Here is a 26,839-nt window from a genome sequence, read left to right as displayed (position 1 = left end):
AAGAAGTTATTGCCTCTGTTACTAATAATCTCAGTTAAGAGAGTATGAAGATGAAGCTCCCTTTATTTTTTTTGCCTATTGGTTTGTATTTAGCCCAGCCCAATGAGCTTCCTTCTTTTCACATTTGTAGCTAAGTTTCACTTCTAGGTTTCACTTCTAAATCTCAATTCTGAGTCCAGATTTTTTGCCAAACATCTGCTCTGTTTGAATTTCTAGTCTTGCTGAGGAATGCATAAATCAGTTTTTAGAAACAGAGAATTTTATAAGTGAAACAGTACTATAAAAAAAAAAAAATCAGCATTTTCCCCTAAAAAGAACCCCTCAAACCAAAACAAGAAAACAATCTGATGGAAAATGGTCTTAAAAGCATATATAAGGTACAGGACTAACTCTTACTTGGAAGCAAAAAAGATGCCCGACACTGAGGATTCTTCATTAATCACCCTTGAGCTACCTGAAGTGCCCTTCAGAATGGCTGGGCACAGCCTGAGCAATCTGATCCCCATGACCACCTAAAACAGGAGGGTCCCTTCTCCTTCCCTGCCAGCCTCTGGCAATTGTCAGACTCTCCTGAAACTGCCCTCAGCTCCTCAGGCTGTTTTCCCACCAAGATAATAAAATAAAATGGCCCTAAGAGAGACCTGAGTACTCACAGCCAAGGAACTGGCATGGACAACAGGAACCCTCCTTTCTGGTGCTGATAAACCATGTGAATGACTCACTGGTCTGTAGCCTTAGAAAGTCCTGGGATCTGCTCATGTAGCTAGGGAAGAAAATGAATCATCCAGTTTTGAACAGTGTGAGAGTACTACAGTGCTGTACAAGCCATCACACAAGCCACCTGCACTTGTCCATTGTACAGCTGGTAGAAAACAGCAGTTTCCACAGAAAAAGCTTTCCTGTGTGACAACAGTTTGCTTGGATCCTGCTCTGAAGCCTGAGAATGGATGAACAGAGGTGTGAACTGGTGCATGAGCACCACACTCCTTGTCCATCTCCTGACACCATGTGAGTAACTGCCTGTCTGCCACAGCAATTGAATTAGCAAGATCACAGGCACCAGATTAGATAAAAGAGAGGGAAAGGTCAGCTTTGGGAAGATAAAAACGTGGGGATGCTTGCTTGCACGCCACTCAGAAGACATCAGGCTATTGCTTTCAGGCTGGAGCTGTCTCTCTTCCTGCAGAGTAATGTGTTTTCTTCTATCACTACTTGCCAGCTCTCCACCACATTTAGAACAGAATAGCTCGAGCAAATAAAAGCCTTTCATCTCCCCACTCAGGGTGAGATTAATTTTTTCCAGGTTTAGCTCTCTCACAGAGTTGTCTGGGCTCCTTTTAAAACTTACAGAAGGAAAGGCACCTCTGGAAAGAAATCCACATTTAGGTAGCTGTTTGGGATAGGTGGGGAAAATTGAGAAGAGCTTTTCTGCCTCCATTTAGCAGAAAAGGAGCCTTGAGTGGTGCTTGAGAATTTGTGGTGCCTGGCAGTCCATAAAGTAACAACAGCAATCTGTGAAATTTTTTAAGAAAGAAAGTCAGATGCAAAGAAATTAAGAAAGAAAAACAGAAGTATGAGAGGAACACTGCAAATTAAGCAAACTTAAGCCTTTATCAGTCCACCTCTCACTTGACATGTGCCAGCAGCATGTAGAACTACAGTAAAGCTTTTGCCTTCAATAGTTCTAATGAGGTACATTTTGCTAATGGAAGAAGAAGTCTTGAGTTAATTTCCACATTTTCTACAAACATCCTGCAAAGTGTGACGCAACCATATCAGAGAACCACAGAAACTCTGTTTTCATAAATGTGGGTTTTAAAAATGAAATGCCCTATTCACAACATTTCACCAAGCCACTGGAGTTTTCAGCTTTTTTATTTCAAAATACAAGGGACTTTGAGGTCAAAGAAACCTCTACCAGAATTCTAATCACAGAACAAAGATGGAGGAATGATGCCCGAGAGGTTTTAGATGAGTATATATCAGTGTCCTCTTAGACACTGAGGGTACAAATACTATGGCAAAATAATTGATTTCACTACATGGATAGTATCAATTGCATGGGCACTTTTAAAATCGCCTAAATTATGCTTCCATATGAACCCTCCCTTCTTTTCTTATTACTGTACTGGTTTTAATTCTACACAAAACAACTGAACATCTTGGACTCATGGTGACTTCTGCAAATTAGCAGAGGTACTGAGCACTCTGAAGGCACCAATCTAAATCTTCTCTTCTAGCTGGAGGGCAACTCAGCTTGCCATTAACCAGTTTAACATGTGTAGTCACTACTTTCTTCCTTACCTAAACTCATCAACAAAAATACCTTATCGTGCTTGTAATGTGCAGGTCTACAGCAGAGCAAGAGCCTGAGGCTACTTCCTCCTGCGGGATGTGCTCCCTTTCACTTCCACTCCCTCCTGCCCTCTGAACCTCTCGTGGCTCTGCAGAGCTGTGCCTGACCCACACAGAGGCAGTGTGAACTCCAGGCAGTCCCCAGGCTGCAGATCATTCCCCTCTGTGCCTCTGACCCCACACAGATCTGTTTGTAAGCACACCAAGAGCATACACAGCCCTGTAACAACTGCACATGCCATTACTGGGAGGGAAACCCCCACCAGGAGCACAGTAACACATCCTCTGATGGGCCAGATTCAACACTGTAACTTCCTACAAGCCCAGGCAGCTGCACCAAGGCTTTGTCAGGGCATTTTTAATCACAAAAAGCACTGCAAGCAGCTAGAGGTGATTTGTAACAGAACTGGACAGAAGGTGCCACAGCTGAGGTACAGGGCTCTGGTTTTTGTCTTTCAGTGCACACTAGTCTTGTTCTAAGATGCCTGTTTCCTAGGAGAATTAAGGTACTGGAAGTGACTTTTATAAACAAACAGGTAAATTCTCAAGTCAACCATCAAGATTTGGAGAGACTTAAGTCATAAGGGTATCAACTTTGATTCATGTGAAGAGGTTCTACTCTGCTGGACAGTGCTGGTTAGAACTGCCAGGACAGCAGAGGAGGGATGGAGAGCTGTAGGGGATTAAATGATCATCACTTGAGAACTTACAGAAGGTCAGGTTCTTCTCTCTGGCCTATCCTGCACTCTTTAGAGGCACATGTGTGCATGACAATGAGATTAAGGGACAGACATGCTTTTTACATGCATTTCTTACATCCCTTTGACAAGTGCCATTCTGTGGGCAATATCCTCCTCCTGGACTGCCATACCAAGCCAACACCAACCAACCCTACCCTGAAATGGAAATACCCTGTCACAACATTACCATTTACCCAGCTGGCTTCACACCCTTTTTTCAGCATTGGTAGTACAGCACCTGTGTTTAGCCTTAACCTAAAGTTTCCTTCTAGTTGTGTAAATGTAGTTCTTTACACTTTCTTTCATTCTCCTAGAGCTGCAATTACCTGATTTTGCCAAAAATTTACACCAAGCAAATGGCTGCATCTGTTGCTTTTCTCCAAATGACAGCACGTTGAGGTCTACCTTCATTTTTGTACATGTTTCCCTATGTTGGCACTTTGGAAATTGAGTGGGAAGAAGGAAGGGAAACTTCATGCCTGGATTCTATGCAGCACCTCTGCTGCCTGCTGGAGAGTTAAGGCTTACAGCTGGTTAGTAAATGCCAAACAGATGGACCAGCAAAAGGAAAGAGAAACCCAGAGTGTTATTTCCTTGATGTTAAGGAGATGCCCTTCTGGAGATGGTGGTCCCAGATCACCTAAGACAGCAGATTGGTTTTCTTTCAGCTGCCTTTTCCAGGAGTCACCTGTCCACTGATTGTCTACTGAGTTCCTGATGAAAAACAGCAGATCTGAGTGCTCAGGGCTGTTCTTAGAGAGGAGAAGAGCTCCACACTGATTTCCTAGAAAGGAGATTAAACAAGGGCTTCCCAGATGCCAACAAGTGACTCAATCTAAGAATCTCCAAGCTGAGGAACAGCTTGGGAATGTGCACTTCTAGAATCTCAGAGGAGAGCATTGTTTAACACACAGGAGCCTGGCAGGACTCAGATCCTGAAAGGAAGGCCTGTGCACCTTCCCTTCTCTCCAAGCACAGCTCAGACCACTTTCCTCATAGTGGATATAAGCCTCTTTGAGACAGCTGACACTTCCAACCTTGTTTTGGATAGTCACGAAACCAAGGAACCATAACAACCACTTGTGCAATACTTGGTGGCCCTTTGCCAAGCAGCTCCAAGGGCAGTGGCCCATGGCATTTAGCAGGCAGGCCACTCCTCCACAGCATCCTCATGCTGCAACACACTGCTCGAGCTGTGCACATGCACCTCCTGCACAGCTTTGCCTTCTCTCCATGAAAAACACTGTCAAGTGCCAGAATTATTCACAGGCACATTTTAACGTTTGCAATCAAAACACAAAGAGGATTTCCTGAACAGTGGTTTCCAGTGTGAAGGATCTCTTAGCTTAGCCCATGGCATTCTGAATTCCTAATCACTAACTCAAAGCCTGACAGTCTCTATTAAATGTGCTGGCAAAATTGGAGTTCATCCAACTGCAGGGTGAAGAGCAAAGCCGTGCCAGGCATGAGGCAAAACGATCTCTTCTCACACCCACCACCATTCCAGTAGATAGACCACAAACAACTAGGAGATCCAGAAGCTGAAAACAAGTTTTATGTTCCACTTTCAAGCAATTTCAAAGCCAGTTTAAAGATAAGAATGTAGAGTGAATTCTATCACACTTCTTGTCCTAGGAGGGTCAGCTATTTAAAAATAAAACCTGGAAGCTAGCAGAGTTCTATTCGGTCCAGTGGGAGGTGATGATAATCTGCACACACTCATAACAGCACCTGGGCTCTTACTTCATAAAATAAGCTTTGTGTGCTGTCCAGCTAAAAATCTGGCAAAAGGATTAATTCTAACTAGAAGCAAATAACTTCATCTGACCAGAATTAACTCTACATGTGTGCCTAAGATTTTAAATAATGCTCTCAAATGTAATACTGTAATGATTAATATTCGCTAAAAAGTAGGACACTAATGAAACCAAACCCATCTCTATTATGCAAGCTTTACTTTTATACAGAGTGCCAGATATAAAACCAGAAAATGAACAGAAAAATATCACTAGTCCGAAGCCGTGGAAGTGTGAAGTTCAACTAAGAAAGCCAGCAGGGGTACTTTCAAGTGCTCTCTGCATGTAGTCATTCAAGGCAAGCAAAGTATCATGAAGGTCATTTTTTCAAGCAGTTCACTCCTATCAGATTCAAGTCAGTGTCTTACTGGCTACTGCAGTTCCAGACGTGAAGGGATCATTTATGTTTCTGTACGTTTATGGCTCAGTCAGCATCGATCCCACAATTAGATACTGCTACAAATCATAAGCAAGAGCCCACCATTCCCTTCTGGGAACTGTTCAGAATAATCTGAGTAAAATTTTCTTCAATGAACATCATGCTATCACAAAAGAAAGATGTACTATTATCTGGCATAAGTAAAGTATTATTAATGCATTATTGAACTTGGGTTATTTCCTGAAGGAAGGGAACTGTTTCAGAGCTCCGTATTTTCACCACCTGCACTGACTGAGCACAAATTAATTGTCTGTGGATAAACTTGTGCTCCTGCTCACTTTGTGGGTGGCAATTGCCTGTTCTGTACTCTTATTAGTGCTGTTCTGTACTCTCATTAAGTGAGATACTGCTGTCATTCCTTTACTGAGACAATGCCCACTATATAATCACATCTTCCTCCCACGCTTCCCAATTATACTTCTCTAGCCTATGTCCACACCGATTTCATAACCAGTGGGATTTTTACAGAGGTTTTCCAAACCCAACAATCTTCCTTTCCTTCTTGCCCACAGCTCTTTGTCTCTCAAGCATGCAGCACATTTTAAATACATGTATGCTATTACTGGTCACGTCTCCCTGCAACCACTTTGGGTTCTGGAGACATTTCTTGCAGCATGTTTTATTTTCACTATAATTATCTGCAGTGTATGTTGTCCTTCCAAATACTAGTTTAAAAATAACAAAGTATTAGTTAGATCTGGGATGTGTAAAGAAATTCAGTGATGGCATTAATATGATTCATGAAGTTCCAGCAACCATAGAGAAGACAAACGAATCAAGACTATACACACAAAATCCAACAGGAGCTTTTGCTTCATGCCAGACATATTCCAGTTGACTTTCCTGCCTCTGCTTATACATCTGTCCTCAACACCACATCAATTCTTGACTCTATTTGGAGGACAGTGGGGTTCAAAGGGACCCAATGAGATAAAAATCAGAGCAACTAAGCCTTTGCTTCCAAAATGCCTTGGGATAGATTCCCAAGTAGGAGCAGCTCTCCAAGCAGGAGCTAAGAACAGAACAAAGGAGGCAAAATCCCACTAGCTGGGACAGGCATCACTTCCCTTCTCAGAAACACCATTCTGCAATGCTGCTCTGGTCCCTCCTGCTTGCACCTGGTTGAGCCAGGAGCTGGCTGCTCCTCGTGGCTGCTCCTCTCTGCCTCCCACACATCTGGGATGTCCCACTGCCTGCTCCTTCTCTTCCCCCTCCTCTCAGGCTGCTTGTTCTCCACAGCACACACACACCTCTTTGCTGCTTCGCCCCCCAAAGGATGTCCTCAGTGACAAATGATGACCTAGTCAGGTTTTTTGGAAAATAGGAGAAGGTGTTGACAGAAACACTTTTTAAAGAACTGCTGGCCTTTAGCTGCAAACCGAAATTAACTTCTTTTGAGTGTCCTTTTACCTAACTTGCATACACAAATATTTTGAGAATCCCAGGACAGAGGTGAGGCCATTTGTGTTCTATAGACCAACAAAAAAAATTTAGACTTCATTTTAGATTGTTAGATTTCTCTCTGGAGGTTTTTAGACTAAGCTCTAAGATGCTACCAAAAGCAACATCTTCCCCAGCTGAGTAACAGAAAGAGCACAGAGAAACCTTCTCCCCATCACCTCTCCATCCCTTTGAAAGTCACCTCTACATCCTCCCCACCTACCTGAAATATTCCATATGGAAAGGAAGACAGTTCAAGAAACAGCAGAAACAAAAACAATGAAGCAAGCTTTACTGGACACCAGGGATTTGGAAGGAGAAGATTCCCTGACACAGAAAGAATCCAAAGTCTGGCCAGAAAAGATGGAATTTGTAACAAAGACTACAACAGGCCAGACTAAATTTTCACTATCGACACTTAGATGGAAACAGGAGGTTTTCATAATGGATTTTCAAACCTGAAAGTCAAATACAGCTGTAGTTTTGACAGAGGCTGACTCACTGAGCTTCAGGGCATTCTGAAGCACAATCACACATTCTGTTTGCTTCCAAATTCTCCCAGAGAGGCATGAACCGGCCTCACAGAGAAGACAGGATGAAGGGTGAGCTCTGCTTTGAAAAGGACAGACAGTTTTATCATGGATACTATGCCCTAAACCTCAGTTCTTTTACCACATATTATTCTCAGCATATTTATAAAATATAAGACAAAATCTAAAAAATCTTACAATCCTGTGATAAAGCAACCTTTTTCCTCTGAACAGCTACTAAGGTCAGGCTCCACAGGAAAAAAATCTGCATATTAACTGACAGCAGTTGCAAATCCACAGGACTCAAACAGAAGAGCTGCTCTATCTCTAGATAGATAGGGCAGCAGGACTATGTGGGTCTAATCAATTCATCTAAATGAAACACCAAATTACACATCCCAGTCTGCAGAAATCCACAAAGAAGTCAACAGCAGAAAACACTATGTTCAGTAAAAACCACCCATTGTCAAGTGCAACAAAGTAGGAGGAAAATATATGTTAGGACTGAATTTCTGGCTGTGAAACATCATCTGACGCCAACTTCTTCTAAAGCAGTTTTCCCTGCAGGACGTTGATGGCATCAGGAGTGCAGTGAATTGGAACCTGCCTCATTCAAATTATTGTTGCCAGCAGTGTGTGCAGCACAGCAAACTGCTGCTGCACAAGCATGTCAAAGCCAGCCTTTATCATCCTTTGCTTCCTGAAAGTAACAGATCATCCCAAATACAATTATATCATCTCAAATACAATTAGCACAGGACTGGCTTATTACCAACAGAAGCACATTTCAACTTTGCTCCTAGCAAACAAAGAAAGAACAAACGTTCTGATTGAAATTTGGCTTAATAATTTCAGCAAAAACTTGTTTGCAGAACTCGAAAAGCTGTTAAATGCTTACTGCAGATGTTGGCTTATAGGACCAGAAATTTACTTTCATAATAAGAGGTTTCCCTGAAGATCTATGGTTTATGGCACTGAAGCAGAAATTTATAAAGCCAATTCCTGGTCTTACAGAAGCTGGTAAAGGCTTTGCCATTGATTCCCTCCCATAGGGCCAGCATCACTCTTTCTCTAAGAAACAGAAACCATTTAATATCAACTTTTTACTACATTCTATTTGTAAGATAGTCTATATGCACTGCAATAAATGCAAGTGGGAAGCTTTTATATTAGAAGACATTTTTGCTTTGAGATGGAGAAGTAGTGAGAGGAAATGCCAGAAGTCCTCTGAACTTCCCAAGTGAATTAAACTCTAAACTTTGTTTTCCTTAAGAACAGTAATTACATTCTTACCCTAAAAAATGTCACTGTCCTTAAATAAGCCTGCAGAGATGTCATCACTGAGTGAACCTTCCAGGATGGAAATCTACTCCAAGTTGTTTAATCACTCCAAGTTGTGGGGACTCTGATCCTAACCACACAAGGGTAGAACGATCTGAAGCAGCATTTAGAGGCCAAAGTAAATTGGATGGGATTTGTTTTCTCCAATGATTTAGTTAATTACTTTTCACATTAAGCTAGCTCTTCAGGTAATTCTAGAAACAATTGCAAGGCCTGAGCACTCTGTGGCCGACCAGATGTGAGCTCTGACAGAGAGCTGTGTGGGTGCCGGGCTCACACAGAGGCAGCCAGGTGTCCCTTGCCTGCTGACAGAGCACCTCAGATCCACCAGCTGGGCTTCTGTATCCACACAGACGCTACAGAGCAGAAATCAAGGGGGTTGGCAGAGCAGCAGACTCTTGTTTAAAATGACATTACAGATTCCCCTGATAACAGCAACAAATTAATTTCTTTAGACCCAGAGCAAAAGCCCTGCTTCTTCCATGGACTCGCTGATCCAAATGCTACTTTATTTATTTTCCTCTCTCCTCCTTAAAAAGGAAAAAAAAAACCATGTAAACTTTAACTTCAAATATGTGGACCTGCAAGCCTTCCAAGACAAAGGAGAGAAAATAAAATTGATGAGATCATGGGAATCTCAGTCTTACAGGTAGCAAGCATCAGCAGAAGAACATGCAGCGTGCAACAGCTTTGCTTCCCAGTCCTGCATTTCCAGAAGTCTTGGCCGAGTCCTACCATGTAAGAGGCAGGGATAGCCCTAGCAAATCCCATTTTCTAGAAAATCCAAGGAACTCAGGGCATGGCTTCTGCAGTGCAAGTGAGAACACACAAAAAATGTTCCATTTTATCACAGGCATCCAGGAGAAATGCTGGGGTTTGTGAGGCTGCAGAGCAGGAAATGGGGACAGAGGATCCAGGGACATCAAGTGGAAAGGAACTCCTGACAACCACAGTCCACCTTCCACTTGGAGCACAAAAACCAGAATCACCCACTCCCTGCAACTTTTAACTACCTGATTCTTGTTCTGTTTTTTATGTTACAGGGCTGTAACAGCTTATTAAGTACGTGGGAGTGTCTGCATGGCAAACAGCGAGAGAGGAGAACAAAACATTTCATCTCCAGGCCTTGGCTCCTCACTTGGACAAGCACAAGCAACACAAGTGAACTTTGGGACAGCACTGGGGGGGAATCAGTCCTCTCACAGCTCCTAATCAGTAGGGAAAAGGGAGCTGTGGTCCAGAGAAAATGAAGTCAGCAATCCTCAGGAGGAGGTGAAAGGGCACCTTCCCAGGCTGGGGCCCTGCTGATGGCACCCCTCTGGCTGTGCAGGAGTCCTTTCTTCTGCACTCACAAAAGAATCTAAGCAAATCATTGAAAAGTGCCTCAGGGCAGAGCTTGCTGCTAGATCAGGTTTGCCCTGTTTAAACAATAAATGAGGTAATGCATGAAACTGCCTTCTATTTGAGGACACTTCATTCATAAAACAGAAATACCAAAAGCTTTGCAACCAAATAAACTTCATAGATGGGTTTAAAAGGCCCCTGCACCCCTCCCAGCAAGAGAGCAGAGCAAGCTGTAGGGATTCTGTGGCACAAGGCACACTGTTCCCAAGGACAGCTCTGCAACTTGAAATGAGAGCTGACAACTTCCAGGTCTTTAACCCAACAGTGTAAACAGGACCTATGGACATGTACATGCATTCAGGTGGGCTGGAGCAATGGCCCCAAGAGCAGAAGTCTACAAACACTGCTCTGATTTTTGTTCAGAGTTTCCAGGAACACTTTTATTCTCTGCTCCCTTTTCCTCATCCTCAGGATATGTGGAGCCTGGTGCTGGCTATATTTGTGTTGCTAGCTGAAAGAACAGCAGAACATGCCAAGCATTTAATAACAAAATTCCAGCCTTGTGACACAACCCAGTAATCCCAAGACTGGAAGCTAACCTCATATTTCTGCTCAGCATAAAACCTTAATACTAAGAAGAGCACTGCTATTTTTATTTTGCCTGAACCTTTTCTACAGAGGTGCATCTCACAAGTCAAGAAACCTGCTGTCTACCAGGTGGAACAGGGCTGTATTACCTATGTACCCGTGGCATCTATAGATTGGTGATTATGACAACACAGGAGCTGCTCAAGCTAGCTGTGCTGATCTGTGTGTTCTTACACAGAGCTGGTTTTAGCTGGGTGAGCTGCTGTCATGGCCACTCCTGGTGCCCACTACCTCAGGGCCCCTCTTGGGTCACTCTTCTGAAGAGGAAACAAATGGAGCTTTGCAGGGTCCTGGCAGGATCACAGCTGGGTGTGAACATGCACAGAACAATTCCCACCTAACACCCCAACTGCAAAATGGCAGGGCAGGAGGCTCAGCAAGGCCCAGGGTCAGCCAAATGTGCATAACAGACATATCTAATGACTCATCGAGACCTCTGCAAAAGGGAGGAAAGAAGTTCCTCCAACTCCAGGTTGATGTTTCAACCACTGTCTGCCTTGATCATTTCCATCACCAGATCCCAACCAGCTTCTCACTGCTGCAGCTGTCCTGGCTTTGACACTAGTCAGGCTTGCAGTGCAGAAAGTGCCATCAGACACCTGAAATTCCATCTTATAACAGCTTTTACCACCAGTAACTGTGCTGCAGATGTGAGGCTGTGCCTGACAAAGCTACAGCACAAGCCTCTGGTCTATCTCAGCACAGATAGCAGGCCCCCTCATCTGTGTCAACTTACAAGTCACAAAACAGCAGAAAAATTGTGGTCCTGCACACAGTTCTGTACAGCTGCAATATGTGATACATAAAACTGCAAATGCAAGAGTTTTAGGGGAAGACAGAAACTCTATTGTGCTAACAGTAATAATTTATGCAGAGGGTATATTTGTTCCCATACTCAGAAGCAGAGAAGGTTTGTAACCCTTTTAAGTAGCTCTAATGTGTGTTGAACCACAGAGTTCATGCAATTTTGGGCTGTCTTGCACTATAATGTTTCCTGCAAAGCTCTTTCCATCCCCAATATGACGGGCATGTTTTACAAAGACCATGATCTGGCATGTTACTTGTAAAGGACACAGAGAAGCATAATTTCATAAGAAACACATTTACCTTCAATCTTGCCTAAGTCATCTTTGGTATGTCTGCAAGAAGCAATCTCAGGGACATGAGTAAAAGGCCAGCAGCAGCCCCTGCTACACTTACTCTGCGGAATGACACCACATAGAAGGTATCTTCCCTTCGGTGAATCGCTTCAAAGAAGTCTTGATAGCTCCTTGGAGAGGCATAATACACTTGCAGCTCATTCCCTGAGTTCCTGCTGAAATAAAGAAGGGCAAAGGTAATTATTTTAGACAAGACAGTTAATTTCAGTGAGACTTTGGAGACCTGCTTTTTAAAGGAACTCCAGCTCTTCCTCCACTGAGAGAAGCTTGAGGAACACAGAACACAGGTGAAGGCAATGGAACTACTCAGTACTTTTTGAAAGTTCAAGGTGTTTCAAAGGTCTTACTGTGGCAAAGTTTTCCAGATTTGTTTTTGTTCATGCTTCTGAGGCCAGCAAAAACCTGCTTGCTAGCTCAACAGGAAAAAAAGGTTTCAACCTAAAGTGTCTGAAAAATTGTGACGACTTCTGAAAATAAATTTAAGGATAAAATGTCGTTCTAAAATAAAATATCAAACTATTTAGTAATGAAATAATTTTCTTTTACTGCTAAGAATCCAAACCACTGAAACTGAAAGAAGTACAAAGTTAAGCATAAACAAAGTTTTTAATTTACTGTCAAATGACAAATTCACCTTCTTTCTCACTCACTTTTTTTTTTTTTTTTTTCTGCTGTGTCCTCTTGTCAACTCAAAGATTTTTCCCCTGGTCAACTCCAAGGTTTGTTCTTGATTTCAATTTAGACAGAGGAACAAAAATAAGATATTCACATAATTCTGGCTTATCTTTTCCACGGTTCTCATCTTACACATGAGACACAAGGAAAAGATGCTCTAAACCATTCTAAGCCAAAACACTGGCAAGTCCTACAGTCATGGTACTTATCCACTGTTTATCCTGGAAAGGTGAGAAATTCCTAGCATATACTGCTATCATTAATACTTCCCCAATCCCATTCCAAAATAACTTATTTAATCACACTGGAAAGCTGTACTCAGGGAAACCATCAGCTGGACCTTCAACCTGTCATTTTCATTTCCTCCACTTTAATAGCACACTGCATGTTTGCAGCAAGGACACTGACCGGGCATCCCACCCCTCCCAAGCTGTCTTCTGCTGACCCAGGTTTTGAACTAGGATGGCTAATTTAGATTATTTTAGTATGTTTATAAAATATAACAAGGCACAAATCTATCACCAAGAGATTTTCTCAAGCAGCAGTAATAACAGGCTGTCACCATCTTCTCTTCCACTGCTAACCGAGTCCTGTCACAAGGAGAAGACTGCAGCTGACAGGGCAGCTGCCCTTTCATAGGACTGGGAGTGTAAGTCCTGGGGGATCAGGAGCAGGCAGCTCTACTCCACACATCCCCTTCTGCAGAACTGTGCATGACAGGACTCAGCTCCTGTCCTTCACACACAGGAAACAAAGGCTGGAGGTAATCTGAGCTTAATTACTCATCCACAAAAATACGCAGGCACAGCAAGTCCCTCCTGAGATGGAGCATGGAGCTGGGCTGTGATGAAAGGCATCACATCTGAGATGGAGCATGGAGCTGGGCTGTGACGAAAGGCATCACATCTGAGATGGAGCATGGAGCTGGGCTGTGATGAAAGGCACCAGCACTGGAGCTGGGCTGAGATGGAAGGCACAGCACTGCACATACAACACATCCTGAGAACTGACACAGGCTACACAGAGTTGTGTGCTAGCCCACACTCCATGTGACACAACAAGACCTGAAAACCAGCCACAGGACAAAACTGCCTCAAAGCACTTAGAAACCACAGGGTCTTTCCAAAGCTCTCCTGGTTGTGTAACACACCAAATATGAGCAACACCAGGGGCTTATTGTAGGTACACAGTTTGTGGTAATTGGGAATTGGGCTGTGGCCAAGCCTCATCCCTAATGGGCTACAATTGTGAAAAGCAAGTGAACAGTATTGAAAGCAATGAGAAACCAATCACAGAAGGGAACAGAGGGCACACAGGTACAGTGCATGAACAATGAGAGGTATAAAAGGTTGGGCTAAAGAACAAGAGGGGCAGATGTTTGCAGCCTTCTGAAGTGATATGTCATTCTGTACGGGCAGACACCTGAAGCCTTCTGATGTGATATGGTGTTACTCTGTAAGGGCTGAAGCTTTCTGAAATGGTAAGATGATACTCTGTGTATCATGGCCATCTCAACCGCAACATGTGCTGCGGTGTATGACATATTGCAAGGCAGGACATCACATCTGCCCATAACCGCGATGGACCGCTCCACCAAAGGGAGGGAGTAGCTCCAGAACCAAAAGCAGCTGCAAAACTATCAGTCTTTTAAGTAACACTTTTGCATATTACAAGAAAGCACCATCTTAAATTGTGTATCCCAAACAATGGTGCTGAACCTGGCCATTTATTGGGAGATAAAGAGAACTTTTGTTTTAAATCTCTGAAGGACACTGCTTGTCATGCACCACAGAGCACTGGGATGTTGCACACAGGCTTGTTTTGGGAAGAAATGAAGCAGGACACAGTGCTTTATGCATCAAGAGCCATAATCTTAACAGTGCAAAACTTAGGAAAATAACTGGAGAGTCTCATTTTGATACCTGAAGCCTTAAGAAGCACTCTTACATAAGCCCTCAACAAAATCACCTCTGAAAAAAGCTACACCATACTATAAAGAGATGAGGGGTGATTTTCTTTGAAATCATCTTAAATTTATCACCTCCACAGCTTTGACTTCCCTGAAATTCTTTTCAATCCTCAGCTTCCTGATGGAGATTACAATGGAGATGGAGACTATCTCTTCTAAGAGAGGCATTCAGTAAACCTGAAGTTAAGCCTTTGAGTAGGACATTGGACTAGAGATCTCCGGAGGTCCTTTATAACCTAAACTTCCCTTGATTCTATGATTTCACGGAGCACCAAATAGCTGGTGGCTCCAAGAGGAACTGGAAATCTGTTATATGTTCTTAGCAATTCCAGGACAGTCTCAGCATACAGCTGCCATGACTCACCAGTCCTGTTCACATAAACATCCTTAATCTGAAAAAACCCCAAAAAATCTCACTTCCTTTGGAGCACAACAGATGCATGATGTTTCATGCTGTTTCCAATAATCCAGATAATTTTTTTTCAAGAGTAATGCAAGCATATATATTAAACTGCCTTATGGCTTGAGGCTTGTTCATCGGTGCTCAGTTGAAGCAGCTATCCTTCATCTGCCTGTAGAACTCAAAAAGCTTTTTTTTTCTCTTGTAAGTCAAGATGTATCAAAATTTGACAGCCTGTTCTCCATAACATTTGCCTGCAGCTTGCTCTTTTCCCCCAGGCTGATGCTGCTTTCAAAGCAGCAGTGCAAACAGGAAGGCCACAGCTGTCTTACTTGCCACAGCACCATTTCAGGTGGTGTTCTCACCAAAAAGTCCCCTCCATACTCCATTCTGCTCTTACACTCCTCTTTGGCACTTCAAAGCAGACAGTCTTCTAAACAGTTTCACACAGAGATCAGGAGAGAGAAATTTTGTTTCCTAAATCTTTTCTGTCCAGTACTTCCCAGGAAAGAGGGACAGGATAGTTATGAAGAGGGGTGGGCAGGGGACATCAGGAAACTATCCATTAACATGCTCCAGTAATCACCAGAGAAAAGTCAGCAGATGGAGACAAGGAATGCAAATGAGATACAATGGCACTTTAAGTTCATCATACCAATTTGGTCCTGGCTCTACCTTTGAAAATAATGAGAGAAACCTCTCCCTTACCAGACTCATGGCTCTTTGAAACCTTCGTATAAACTAACGATGTTCTCAGAGTTCAAAGTCTGTTCCCCCTGTTTTTCCCTAAATATTCAAATCTGTTTAGAAAGGGACTCTGGACAGCAAAGCAAAGATTTTCTTAGAATTCATAGCTAGAAAATTCCTGGAAGAGTACAGCTGTGATACAGGGGTCCCTTCAACTGTAATATAAATAATTAGAAGCTGTTATTTGCTAAGGGAGAGAATTAGACCAAGAAAAGTAGATGTATTTGACTTAAGAACTCCGAGAAGATGAAAATGGTCGTTCTTTACCAACTGTTGGTGAAAAACTAGCTTACTAAGTAGAAAGCAATAACAAAAGAGCTGTTCTGCCTTACCTGAGACTGGTGTCTGTGTAAGGCATGGCCATTAGCTGGGAATCTGCTTTGCCACTGAGGGAGCTCTGAAAAAGGGGAAAAAAGAAAAGATGACACAAAGTGAAACCAATAAGCAATTCTGTGGTTTGCCACTACATTAAATACAACACACAGAATGGGGGGCAAAGGTTAATCAGCACTCTGCACCAGAAACGTGCATTTTTCCACTGAAACATGAGAAACTGAAATGGTCATCAATCAAGTTGGAAAAACAAAACCAGCAAGATTTTAATACAGCCAAATTTGAAGCCAACATTCAGAGACAAGAAAGGGAGCTTGGCATCATAGACAGCATTTCTAAACATTCTACCATTCTGCTCTGGACACAGGTGAGAAGGATCTCAAGTTTAATACACAACACTTCTCTAGAATACTGCAGTCTTTCCCGCATTGTAATGCTCTGGACAACCACCCGCCACAACATTGCTACATCTAACCAATTTAAATACTTTGACAATTCATTGTCTTAATTTCAGCCTTAATGTAAGTATGCCATCTAGATAAAAGAGATTTTAAAAAATAAGAAATATGAGCACAAGTCTCATAATTCTGTAGTCGTACAAAAAAAAATCCCTCTGGCAATAATTTAAAAATATTTCAAATATTTAAAATATTTCAACAAAACGAATCAGCTGTCACCCTTAACAGTGAGTCAGATGAATGTGCTGTAGAGGTTGTATTTCTCTCCACTAAGTAATTGCTTATCCTTACAGAGAAGCCATAAAAAGTATAACAATTTATTTAATTTTAGAAAATGCTGAACATATTTTGATGGCTGCAAAAAGCAATTCAAAACCCTGAATCCAAGAGCACGAATGGAAGAACAAATCTGACAATGCAATAATCAACCAAACAGAGCAATTTAAAATGGGATGTGTTGGCTGCCCTAATTCCAGGCACGATGGCCACTTCTGTCTATGATGCCGGGTGCACGTGAGGGAGAGTGCTCCGTGGAATGGGTTTTCGCTCGCATACCTGCGGGACTCGCACTCGCTGCTGCTGGCTGTTGCTCAGGCGCCGCGACCGCGTGCGCTCCACCTCGTGCCTGTGCACCCATCCTCGCAGCTCGTGGGTCAGCCTAGGAGAGCACAGCATCAGCACACACTGCACACAGCACTGGCACCATGGTTCAGTGTTATACAACAGTTTAGCTGCCACGGAGATGATGCCTTGGGATTTTAGTTTGTATGTTTTTCATATATTTGTAATCCTGCAGTTCTTTAGCGTATACACATACAGTGTTAGCTACTGTCTTCACATTTTGGTCAGACACATCAATTCCTCTCTAGGCCTGGGAATCAAAGACACCTCCCTGCCTTAGGCCCTGAGAAACAAACAAAAGTGAGATGGGGGGGGTGCAAACTTGGGTTAAATTACTTCATTACCTGAACCTGTAATTGGAAGATTAACCCCCAATATGCAAATGGACCAAACATGCAAAAGTATGAAAACCCATGACTGTCATCCATTTTTGGGTGTAGGCCCTGTATGAGCTTCGACTGCCCAAGGTGTACCTATTGCAGGCCTTTAATAAATATCCTGCTTTTACTCTGTTAGTCTTGTCTAGCCTCTGTTCTAGGTGGCCACTACAAGGCATCATAGACACTGAAGATTACTATTATTTCACCTTATAATAACTTATTTTTAATACCACAGGAAGAAAATACAATTTTAAGATTTATCTATAAAGTATTAGATTCACGGGTGTTCCCACATAAAATAGATGTGGAAACACCCATTCTTTTGTCCTTCCTTTTGCTCAGCAAACAGTAATTTTAAAATTACAGGAAGGACCACTTAAATTTAAAATCAAAAGTTGATCAATTCAAGACAAATTATTGATTAAGGATAAATTTTGGCAAATAAATCTGAGAGAAAGGATGGACAAAGAGAATGGAGATAAGGTTAGTGACTCATATCTACGGAAAAAGTGGAGCTAAGTGTTTTCGAACAGTGAAAAAAGAACATGTGCAATGTCATGTTTAGACTGCTTCTATCAGAAGCTGAAGAACAGAAGACCATCTTTTATCTAACTCAACTGGGAAAGGCTTTTAGCTGGACTCGATTTCCACATCATTAACACTTCTACATATGAAGTGACCTCTCTTTTAAGTCATGAAAACCCCCCAGACTATCAGAAAATTGTTATTTGGTTATTGCAAATGACCAGTGTGAAAACAGAGTGGTGAAAATCATTACTAAAAATCATGGAAACATTACAAAGATCCAAGTAGTCCTTATGACAGCAGGCATTGTGTGACACTGTTCACAGGGGTCTTAGGATGAGGGAAGAGACAAGGATCTGACTCCGTGTTTCAGAAGGCTTGATTTATTATTTTATGATATATATTACATTAAAACTATACTAAAAGAATACAAGAGAGGATTTCATCAGAAGGCTAGCTAACAATAGAAAAAGAAAGAATGATCACAAAGGTTTGTGGCTCTGCTCTCTGTCCGAGCCAGCTGACTGTGATTGGCCATTAATTAGAAACAACCACATGATCCAATCACAGATGCAACTGTTGCATTCCACAGCAGCAGATAACCATTGTTTACATTTTGTTCCTGAGACCTCTCAGCTTCTCAGGAGGAAAAACCCTAAGGAAAGGATTTTTCATAAAACGTGTCTGTGACAGGGATTGGACAGCGCAGACACTCAGGAGACACTGGTCACGTACTGGATTAACACGATGAATGGACAACAGTATCATCCACAGCTGTCCAGCAGCACTCAGCCAACACAGAGTTGATGTATCAACCCCTAATAAACTGTAAATGCTCTCAACAGGTTGTTTTCTCACCTCAGTGACTCTGTCCTGTTGATCAGAGGCCGGCAGGGTGGTGGTGGTGGTGAAATATATAACAGTCGTTCTTCTGAGACTATCATTAGTGCTTTGTTATCAGATACAGAACGGTCATCCCTGGGAAAAATCAACAAAAGCACAGCAAGAAATCCCTTAAAAAGCTTTTTCATGACCCTTTGACCAAAGCCAGAGAATGAGCACTATCACTAGTAGACCCATGAATGTTACAGCTGCTCCTGTGAGACCTCTGAAACAGGTGACTAACAATTCCTATCAAACATCCAATGTTCTTAGTCAATCCCTCAAAGGGGGCTGACAGCTCTCAGTGCAGGGCAGACAGATGAGCATTAGCAGATGTTGGATCTCTTCCCAAGAAGGCCAGATATTGATAGAATATGTAGTCTGTAAAATATTCCTCATAGTATGCAAACTATGTGATGTCTGCAGACACAACTTTCTTTTTCATTCCAGAGCTGTGCAAGACTTGCTACAGAAATACTATTTATTATCCACTAAAACCATGCAGATAGAAAGACCATAACCTATGTAACAACTGAGCAGCCACAAACTATATTATAACTGAATGGAGAGGATTTACATCTCTGTCTCCAGAAACTAGCTTAGTTTTGATAAGAAGTGAAAAGGAGCATGTATTTCTCAGTATAAAAATCCGTAACATTCAGCAATTCCTGAGGGGTTAACTATTTATCACCAAATATCTAATGTAGCTTTCTCTCCTGACTGGCTATCAATGTAACAGCTGTAGTCCTCTTGATTTTGACAGACTTGTAGTTCCTGAACCTCAAATTCTTTCTGAAAATTCAGGTATAAGAGCTTATGAAAGCCTTATTCATAATCCCCTCCCTTTCCCAGCTTTCTCTCCAACTTCATGTCCGCTTCTCTCTACTGCATCTAGGACTGATAAAGAATATGCAGCAAAAAGCTCACAGCTTGCCAAACCCAGGGAGAAGCAGAGAAAGAAAAGGAGGTACAGGCACGAGCACATCCTCCTGAGAGAACCACTCCACTCTTCTGTCCCACAGGTCATGGTCTGAAATGCAGCACGTAGGATACAAAGCCCTCACCATGGCTACAGCCTTAAAATGCTCCTGATTTATTGCTTTCTTTTTGCATGGCAAAATACATTAGGGCTTTCTGCACATTTGTGCCTGGCTTTGTTCAACCAGCCAAAACACTCTGCTGGAAAGGGACAGTCTAATAGGATAGATCTTGTAACGGGAAAACATGAGCTGTATTAGCCAGACTCCAATCTGGAGGCAATTATATGTTCACTTATGCACTGCATGCTGGAGATCTAGGAAGCCTGAAAGGCAGTATTGAATTAAATAATGGATAAGCACAGGGATGGACTCAGATGGACTTTTTAAAATGAAAAAGAGACTGCAAAGTGCATAGTGTGTTCTTACTTGTGAACTTCCCCAGTCTTCTCTGGAGCAACTAAGAAAACAAGTACTCCAGCATGAAAAGTAAGAAGAGATAGATAACATGACAGCTATCACAACTATGCAACCTAAAATATAGATCAGAGGAAAAAAGCAAACAGCTGAATTGAAGAAGGTCCTGGAAGTCTTGGTGACAAGCACTTGTGGATAAGCTCCCTTCCCTAACACCGTGCAGCACAGCCACGTGTACACTTCTGAAGCTCTACACATTGGGTACTCTGGGAGATAAAACATCATATTCATTTGAAAAGCAAACTGAGAAGCTTTCAAAACACTGTGCTTAGAACTCAGGTACTCTGTAGAAGCAGCAAGAGCACCGGCCAAAAAGGTGAGCAAGGCAGTGAGGGCTAAAAGCACCAGTGCCCTCTGCCACCCAAAATACGTAAAAAGTTTTGATCTCACCTATTACTCTTCTCTGAAACAATGCCCTCAGGTATCTTCTGAGCTGTGCTGGACTCCTGGTGAGCTGAGAACTCCAGAAGATTTCTGGTCCGGTGATTAGAACTCACAGTGGAATCTACTCCATTTGGATCCTTTTCAAATACACTGGAAAACACAATAAACATAGCAAAATGTATCACACACATAAGAGCTCTGCAAGGCACTTTTCTGTAAGGCATTTAACACTCAGGTGGAGAAGTTTCTGGCTGTTGTTACATTACATGGATAAGGTTCATGTTGTACCTACTGTAAAAAACTGAGGCATCACTGTAATATAATTGTTCAAAGCAGTAGTAGTCAGAAAAGAATTTCTGTTCTCTTTTTCAGTTTTAATTGATTGAAGGATTCAGATGCTCTAGTTTTCACATTCCCTCACACAAACTACATCTGCTGAAACTAAGTACACTCTGCTTGTAACCCAGGTCTACAGGGATAAGAAAATGATCTACAATCAAGTCAAAGCACGCCAAAACTTCAACTTTCATCAGCCTCAAAGTACAATCTACACAGTTTATATGAATACAACATGTAAAGAAAACTTAGCTATCAAATTCCGTGCAGCTGCAAGCCTGGAATGTTACGCCAGACATCTACCAGGACTGTACACAAACCTAAATATGTTCAATTCTACTTGGATTTAGAACAACTGGCAGGGCCAACAGCCCCATGGGCAACAGGCCATGGTGCAGACATCCTGATCTGGTGTGTGCTGGCATGGACTGGAGGATCCTGGCCTGGAGGCTGCTCAGCCAGCCAGGAGTGTCTGTGCAGCCCTCCACGCAGAGAGGGAGCAGCACTGCACATGTGAACAGACAACCCCATCTTCAGAAGGGTGAGCTACAACTGAGAACTCTCAAAAGCACAGAAGCAATACTTCAGTTTCTCCTCTCCAGCGGCTGGCTTTCCTCTTTCATAACACAGTTGCTTCCTGAAATATGCATGTTTACAAACCCAAATCCTAACCTTCTTGGCTGCCAACAGCAGAGCATCACCAGCAGCAACAGAGTGAAAACATAAAAATGCAATGCAGCGCACTGACGAGATCTCTGCCATTCATGCTGATAGCAGTTCACAAGGTATATTTTAACTCATGCCCCACCCCTCCTGTCCAGCAGACAAGTATTTCCTGGTTTTACATGGCATCACTTTGCAACAGGCAACAAATACAAATGGAGACAGGCAAAACCTAGCAAGGAGGGCAGATTAAATACTCCACAATTAAGCAGAAGGCAGACAAAATTGCCTAGAAATTCCTTCTCTTTTGCCAACACTTTTGCACTCCTATTAGCAGTGACCCTGTGAGCAACTGTGTCATGTTCTGAACCAGAGGAGTCAGGACAATCCTAGACTCAGGTTGATGTTGCTTTGACTGCCTCCTCTCCTCCAGGTTTCTAGGCAGCAGCACGGAATGCTACAGGCTCTGCTTTCACTTGTGCCAATGGGCAGAAAAATACTTACAGTTTCCTTACTGCCTGTGTACAGTGTATCCAAATGTCTCATTGCTTCTCCTGCACAGAAAGCTGGATGGTTCATTCATTACCTCCTATTGGGCAACACCAGGCCTATCCAATTTTACAGAATCAATCCCCACTACCTACTAGGTTTTATGAGATCATATCTCTTCTCTGCCAACGAAAGCATGAGCACAACTGGCAGCATCTCAAGCCCAAGAACCAGAGAGCAAAACTAACGCTGATGTTTAAACAGATGCCTCACATTCCTGTTGGAAGCCACTCACCTGTGAACTACCCTTACTGTACTTAATCTGGAGTCATGACAGCTAGAAGTACATGGCACTTTATTCATTAGACCAAGAATATCCCTCAGAAGATCTGAAAGTTGTTAACTGTCCTGCAAATCCCTTCTCCACAGCCTGAAGTGTATCAGCCATCCAGTGTGCTGCTGGACCTCCTGGATCTGGTGTTTTAGCCTATCCTACTTCTCTTCTTTCCTATTCAAAATGACACACAGAACCAGAGAAACTGTCCACGTAATTAGTTAGTTAAAGCTGAGAAAATAATCTAAACAGAAGAACAGCAACAAACTGCTTTTTATCCATGATGCACTTCCTTCCTATTTGTCTCATTCTGCAAAAGCAATTCTTGTTATTTCAGGTTCCAGCTTGGCGAGGTGAAGTGTCACATACAATTCATTCCTGCTGCAGCTCACCCTGAACTCCCAACAACAGAGACAAATCCAAACCAAGGATAAAGACATACACTGCACCACAAGCACAGCTAATCTTCCTTTCTGTGATTTAGTTGTTTTAGCTACACACCCATTCTAAACCACACACACCACATTTATTGCATCAGCTCTAGAAGAGAGGAAATGTTTATTTTCCCCTCTTCTCAAGCATAAAACATCTGTATCTTTTTATCAACTGAGCATGGGATGTTTCAACTTGAAAGAAGATACCTTCAAAAGCAAAAGGCAAAGAAGGAGGTGAACAGAGTATGCTTTGCCATCCTTACAAGCATAAACCATGGTGCCCACTTCTCACAATGTGAACACAAACTTGAGAACAAGATATGATATCAGGGTATTTTTCCCAATGCCCTTTCCTTTATCAGGATCGTTTATTTTTCTTTTGAAGCAGAGCTAGCAGCAATTTCTGCTATATAGGCCACTTTTGCACTCCCTCTTTCACATACTTTTTCTAGGACATTACAAATGACTGTTCCTTCTCAATGTCTCAGGTATGTCTGAAAAAAAAGAAATGTAAAAATCCCCTTTGTTGCTCCCCTGGTTTGTGGCAATGACCTGAAACTAAAATAACTTTAGTTCTGGATAACGAAAAGCCCCACAAATTGAAATCCTGCCCCACTGTCACCTTCTAATTACTTGGGCAGTTTTGCTAATTTTGTTAGTTTTTTCCCCATCTGAACAGAAGATGTTGTTCTGATGTATCATTCTTCTCTTCTCTTCTCTTCTCTCCAGAGGGAACACTAGTCAAGTTTGTCTATAAATAGGGCTCGATCTTCAGGAAACAAATAGGAGAGGACATGCAGGTAATGGTCCATGTCCTCCAGTTTCTCCAAGTCCTTTCCTTGCCATGTGGGTACCTGAGGGCCTGAGACAGGGCACCAGAAATATTCGCCCTTCTTCATCTCAAATTAATATGGGGGAAAGGCATGACTTAGAAGCAAGGAATCCCTCCAAGCAGCTGGGATGATGATGGACCTGTCCTGCAGAGCTGCATCTGGAAACATCTGCTGACCTCAGGCATGCTGAGCTTCACAAGTGCTAAGCAGAACAGCAACAATACAAGCAGCAACAGGAAGGGTCTACAGAACAGATCCCAGCACCACGACACTGAGGAGAAAGTAAATATTGGGCATTTAAAAGCATCAGGCAGAAGAGGTCAGCAAATGTGAAAAAGAAAGGTAGAAAATCCCATTCAGGGGGAAGAAAGTTTCAGAAAACAGTATTTTCAACTAAGATACCAACAGTTAGTTTAAGAACTGGTTTAATATGACAGATGGCAAAAGCCTTGTCAGTTTTTTCATCCTGTTGAGCTACAAGATGAGAAGTTGGAAAAGGAAGAGCACTTTGGCATACCTGCTCTGTGCAAGTCCTGCTAACTGCAGGAACAGAGTCACTGCCCCACATTACAAGTAAAAAAAGACTGAAGCTCAGAATTGGCTTTACTGGGCAAGACAGTCTTTTAGAAGTTGGAATCTTTCCTTGGAATCTTTCTTGTTTAGCTCACTCACACACCTGGGGTGCCTAGCAAGGCTTTAGAGCCTGCATTTGGACGTCCCAGATACTGTGAGCATGAAAGGGTTTTCACAAGCCACAAACACCCTGTCCCAAGCTGGCTGAGTTCTTGGCTTGTTCAGATGCAAAACCAGATCCAAGGGAAAAAAGAAAGAACCACTAAATACTTCATGCAGATGTTTGTTCCGACATGTAGATAAATTTGATTATAAGAGGGAAAGAAAAGCAGCACTCCTGCCATGGTTTCTCCAGGCACCTGATATTTTAGCTGTATTTTTACTTCTTTGGTTTGAATGTCAGTTTGATAAATGTGAAAGCAAGTCTTGCCAGGAGCCCAAACTAAATTTCATTTGTGCTTCTGGCTGAACAAATCCTGTGCATTTCAAGTTTTGAATACTGACATTTAAGTTGTACAGTAATTTGTAGACGAAAGCCAATAGTGGTATCATAACAAAGAGTTTTCTGGGGACAGAACTCTGAGCATGAGCTGGGAAGTTTCCAACAAGCTAAAGTTGACATTGCAAGGAGACACCAACCAAAGACCTTGTCCTCTTCCTAACTGATTCCAGACAAGGCTGCCATAGTGCCAGACACTCTCTGGAAAGTATTTCTCCTTTCTACTCCCAATGAGTGCCCCATCTGCTGACAGCAAGGCTCTGCCTTCTCCTGAGGGCTGCTCCACAGCTGCCCTCCTCTGAGTGCTGGGCTGGAGAGAGCAGCCCAGCCTTCCTCCTCTGCACTGGAAGAGGAGGAAAGCAACCCAAAGAAGAGTTTTTGTATATTTTTGCTGTGTTTTGCATGCTTTAAATAGTAATTAATTTAAATAGCAAATTTTTAATGAAGCCTCTGGAAAGGAAGAAAACAGATATTGACACCCAGAGCACTTTTTTTTGCTTAGAAAACTCCGTACCATTATCTGGCCTTTATTGCCAAAGCTTGTGGCTGTGATCAGCAGAGGACAGAGGAAGGAATCCCTTCCTGCTCCCAGAGTTGTAGTTTGTAAGAAAACCAAAGATATCTAATTTTGTTCCAGCATCAACTATCACGAGAGGTAATGAAAGGTCTGGAACCTAGACCCATATCCAATTCTCTCAGCCTGTCCTTTTTCTCTCGATTTCTCCCTCTGTCTTCAAGGAGAAACTACAACACAAGACCAAAGGTGTGCTGCAGAAGCAGTTTTATATCTTTTGGCCATCTCCAACACAAATGTACACTCAGCTCAGCACTGAAACATTTTCTTTCAGTGTCACAAACACCATATTAAGTTTCCTGTACTACAAGTGTTAAGATCCTCAAATGTCTTCTGATGCTTCTGCTATAACACCCAGAGGGCTTCATCTCTCCTTGACAGCCAGAAGCCATGGGCCTGCCTTACATAGCACAGTTTTATGCCTCATGCACTCAACTCAGTTTGTTCTTCACATTTCACCAGTTCCTCTCTACTAGTGAGTAAGAAATTAATAGGCATTTGACTGTCATCATTTTTATGTAGGTTTACTATACACCACATCTAAGCCTATCAGCCTCCTGAAGACATATGAGAGGCTATTGAGGCTTGCAAAAAGCAGAAAACCAATCCTTTTCTATCCTGCAAACAAGTGCAAAAAAAAGCCCATGAGAGGATGAACTGAGGAAAAGAAACTGACCCTGAAGTACAGCCCATGATCTGCAGTGCTCTGCTCTCAGAACCCCTCTCAGAGAGGCTCTGAGCTATCACCCTGAGTTTGGAAGTTCCACTCCTCCTGCAAGCCATCCGTGCTTCCAACCAACCTGCCCCACTTTGCTCTGGAACAGAGGCAGGAAGGAGCACACACAGAGTCCAGAAGAAATGTTAAGGAAACAAACTGATGTAAGGCCAAAAGAATGCTGTTTGAGCTGCTGGTCACTGCCCTTCACGTGCGGCAGGTGCCAGACTTCAGCCTACTCAGCACATGCGACTCAAGGGGACATTTGGGATGTTTCTGAACATACCATGTCACTGCTTGAGGTCACCTGCCAGGGCAGCACAGAGGAGACTTCAGACCACGCCAGGACCTGGCCTGGCAGCTGTGGGTGGGATCTGCACTGACAGACCCCAACACAAACACACAGCTCCCACACCTCTGCAGCAACACAGCACTTGCTGCAGGTGATGGTATGGGAACAAGATCAGCTCATTACCCACACAGAAAATGCTCCCTGCTGGCATTATTCCTCTAACTTTCCAACATCCCATCACTGAGCTATCCCTACGCTCCTGCTGACCACACAACAGGTCTCTTTCTTTAATCAAAGAGTCCAGCATAAAGTCTCAAACAACAGCAAACTTGCACAACACCACTGCTGAATGCACCTCAGAATAATCCTGGTCTCCCACATGCTCAGGTAAGGGCACTAGACCACAGTGACACCAATACAGGTGTGCCCAATGGATGGTGCTGTCAGCAGCCCAAATCCTTCATGCTCCAAAAGCT

General features: G+C 42.7%; 1 protein-coding gene across 3 annotated transcripts in view; it reads right to left on the bottom strand.

Moving 5' to 3' along the window:
• ATF6 (activating transcription factor 6) overlaps nt 1–26,839 on the bottom strand; it is a 75,010-nt gene that overhangs the window by 30,722 nt on the left and 17,449 nt on the right. For 2 of the 3 annotated variants that reach the window (XM_058808411.1, XM_058808413.1), the window contains 5 exons: nt 20,628–20,771; nt 18,760–18,879; nt 16,931–17,033; nt 15,917–15,981; nt 11,834–11,948 (listed from right to left, as the gene is read on the bottom strand). In XM_058808411.1, the coding sequence (XP_058664394.1) occupies nt 11,834–11,948; nt 15,917–15,981; nt 16,931–17,033; nt 18,760–18,879; nt 20,628–20,771 (547 nt within the window). The remainder of the gene's footprint in view (nt 1–11,833; nt 11,949–15,916; nt 15,982–16,930; nt 17,034–18,759; nt 18,880–20,627; nt 20,772–26,839) is intronic. The other variant, XM_058808412.1, reaches the window with a different exon arrangement.

The sequence above is a fragment of the Ammospiza caudacuta genome, chromosome 7 (genome assembly GCF_027887145.1).
Source record: "Ammospiza caudacuta isolate bAmmCau1 chromosome 7, bAmmCau1.pri, whole genome shotgun sequence".
In the NCBI taxonomy this organism is placed as follows: domain Eukaryota; kingdom Metazoa; phylum Chordata; class Aves; order Passeriformes; family Passerellidae; genus Ammospiza; species Ammospiza caudacuta.
Note: the sequence above shows the minus strand (reverse complement) of the source record. Positions and strands in the feature narration are given on the sequence as shown.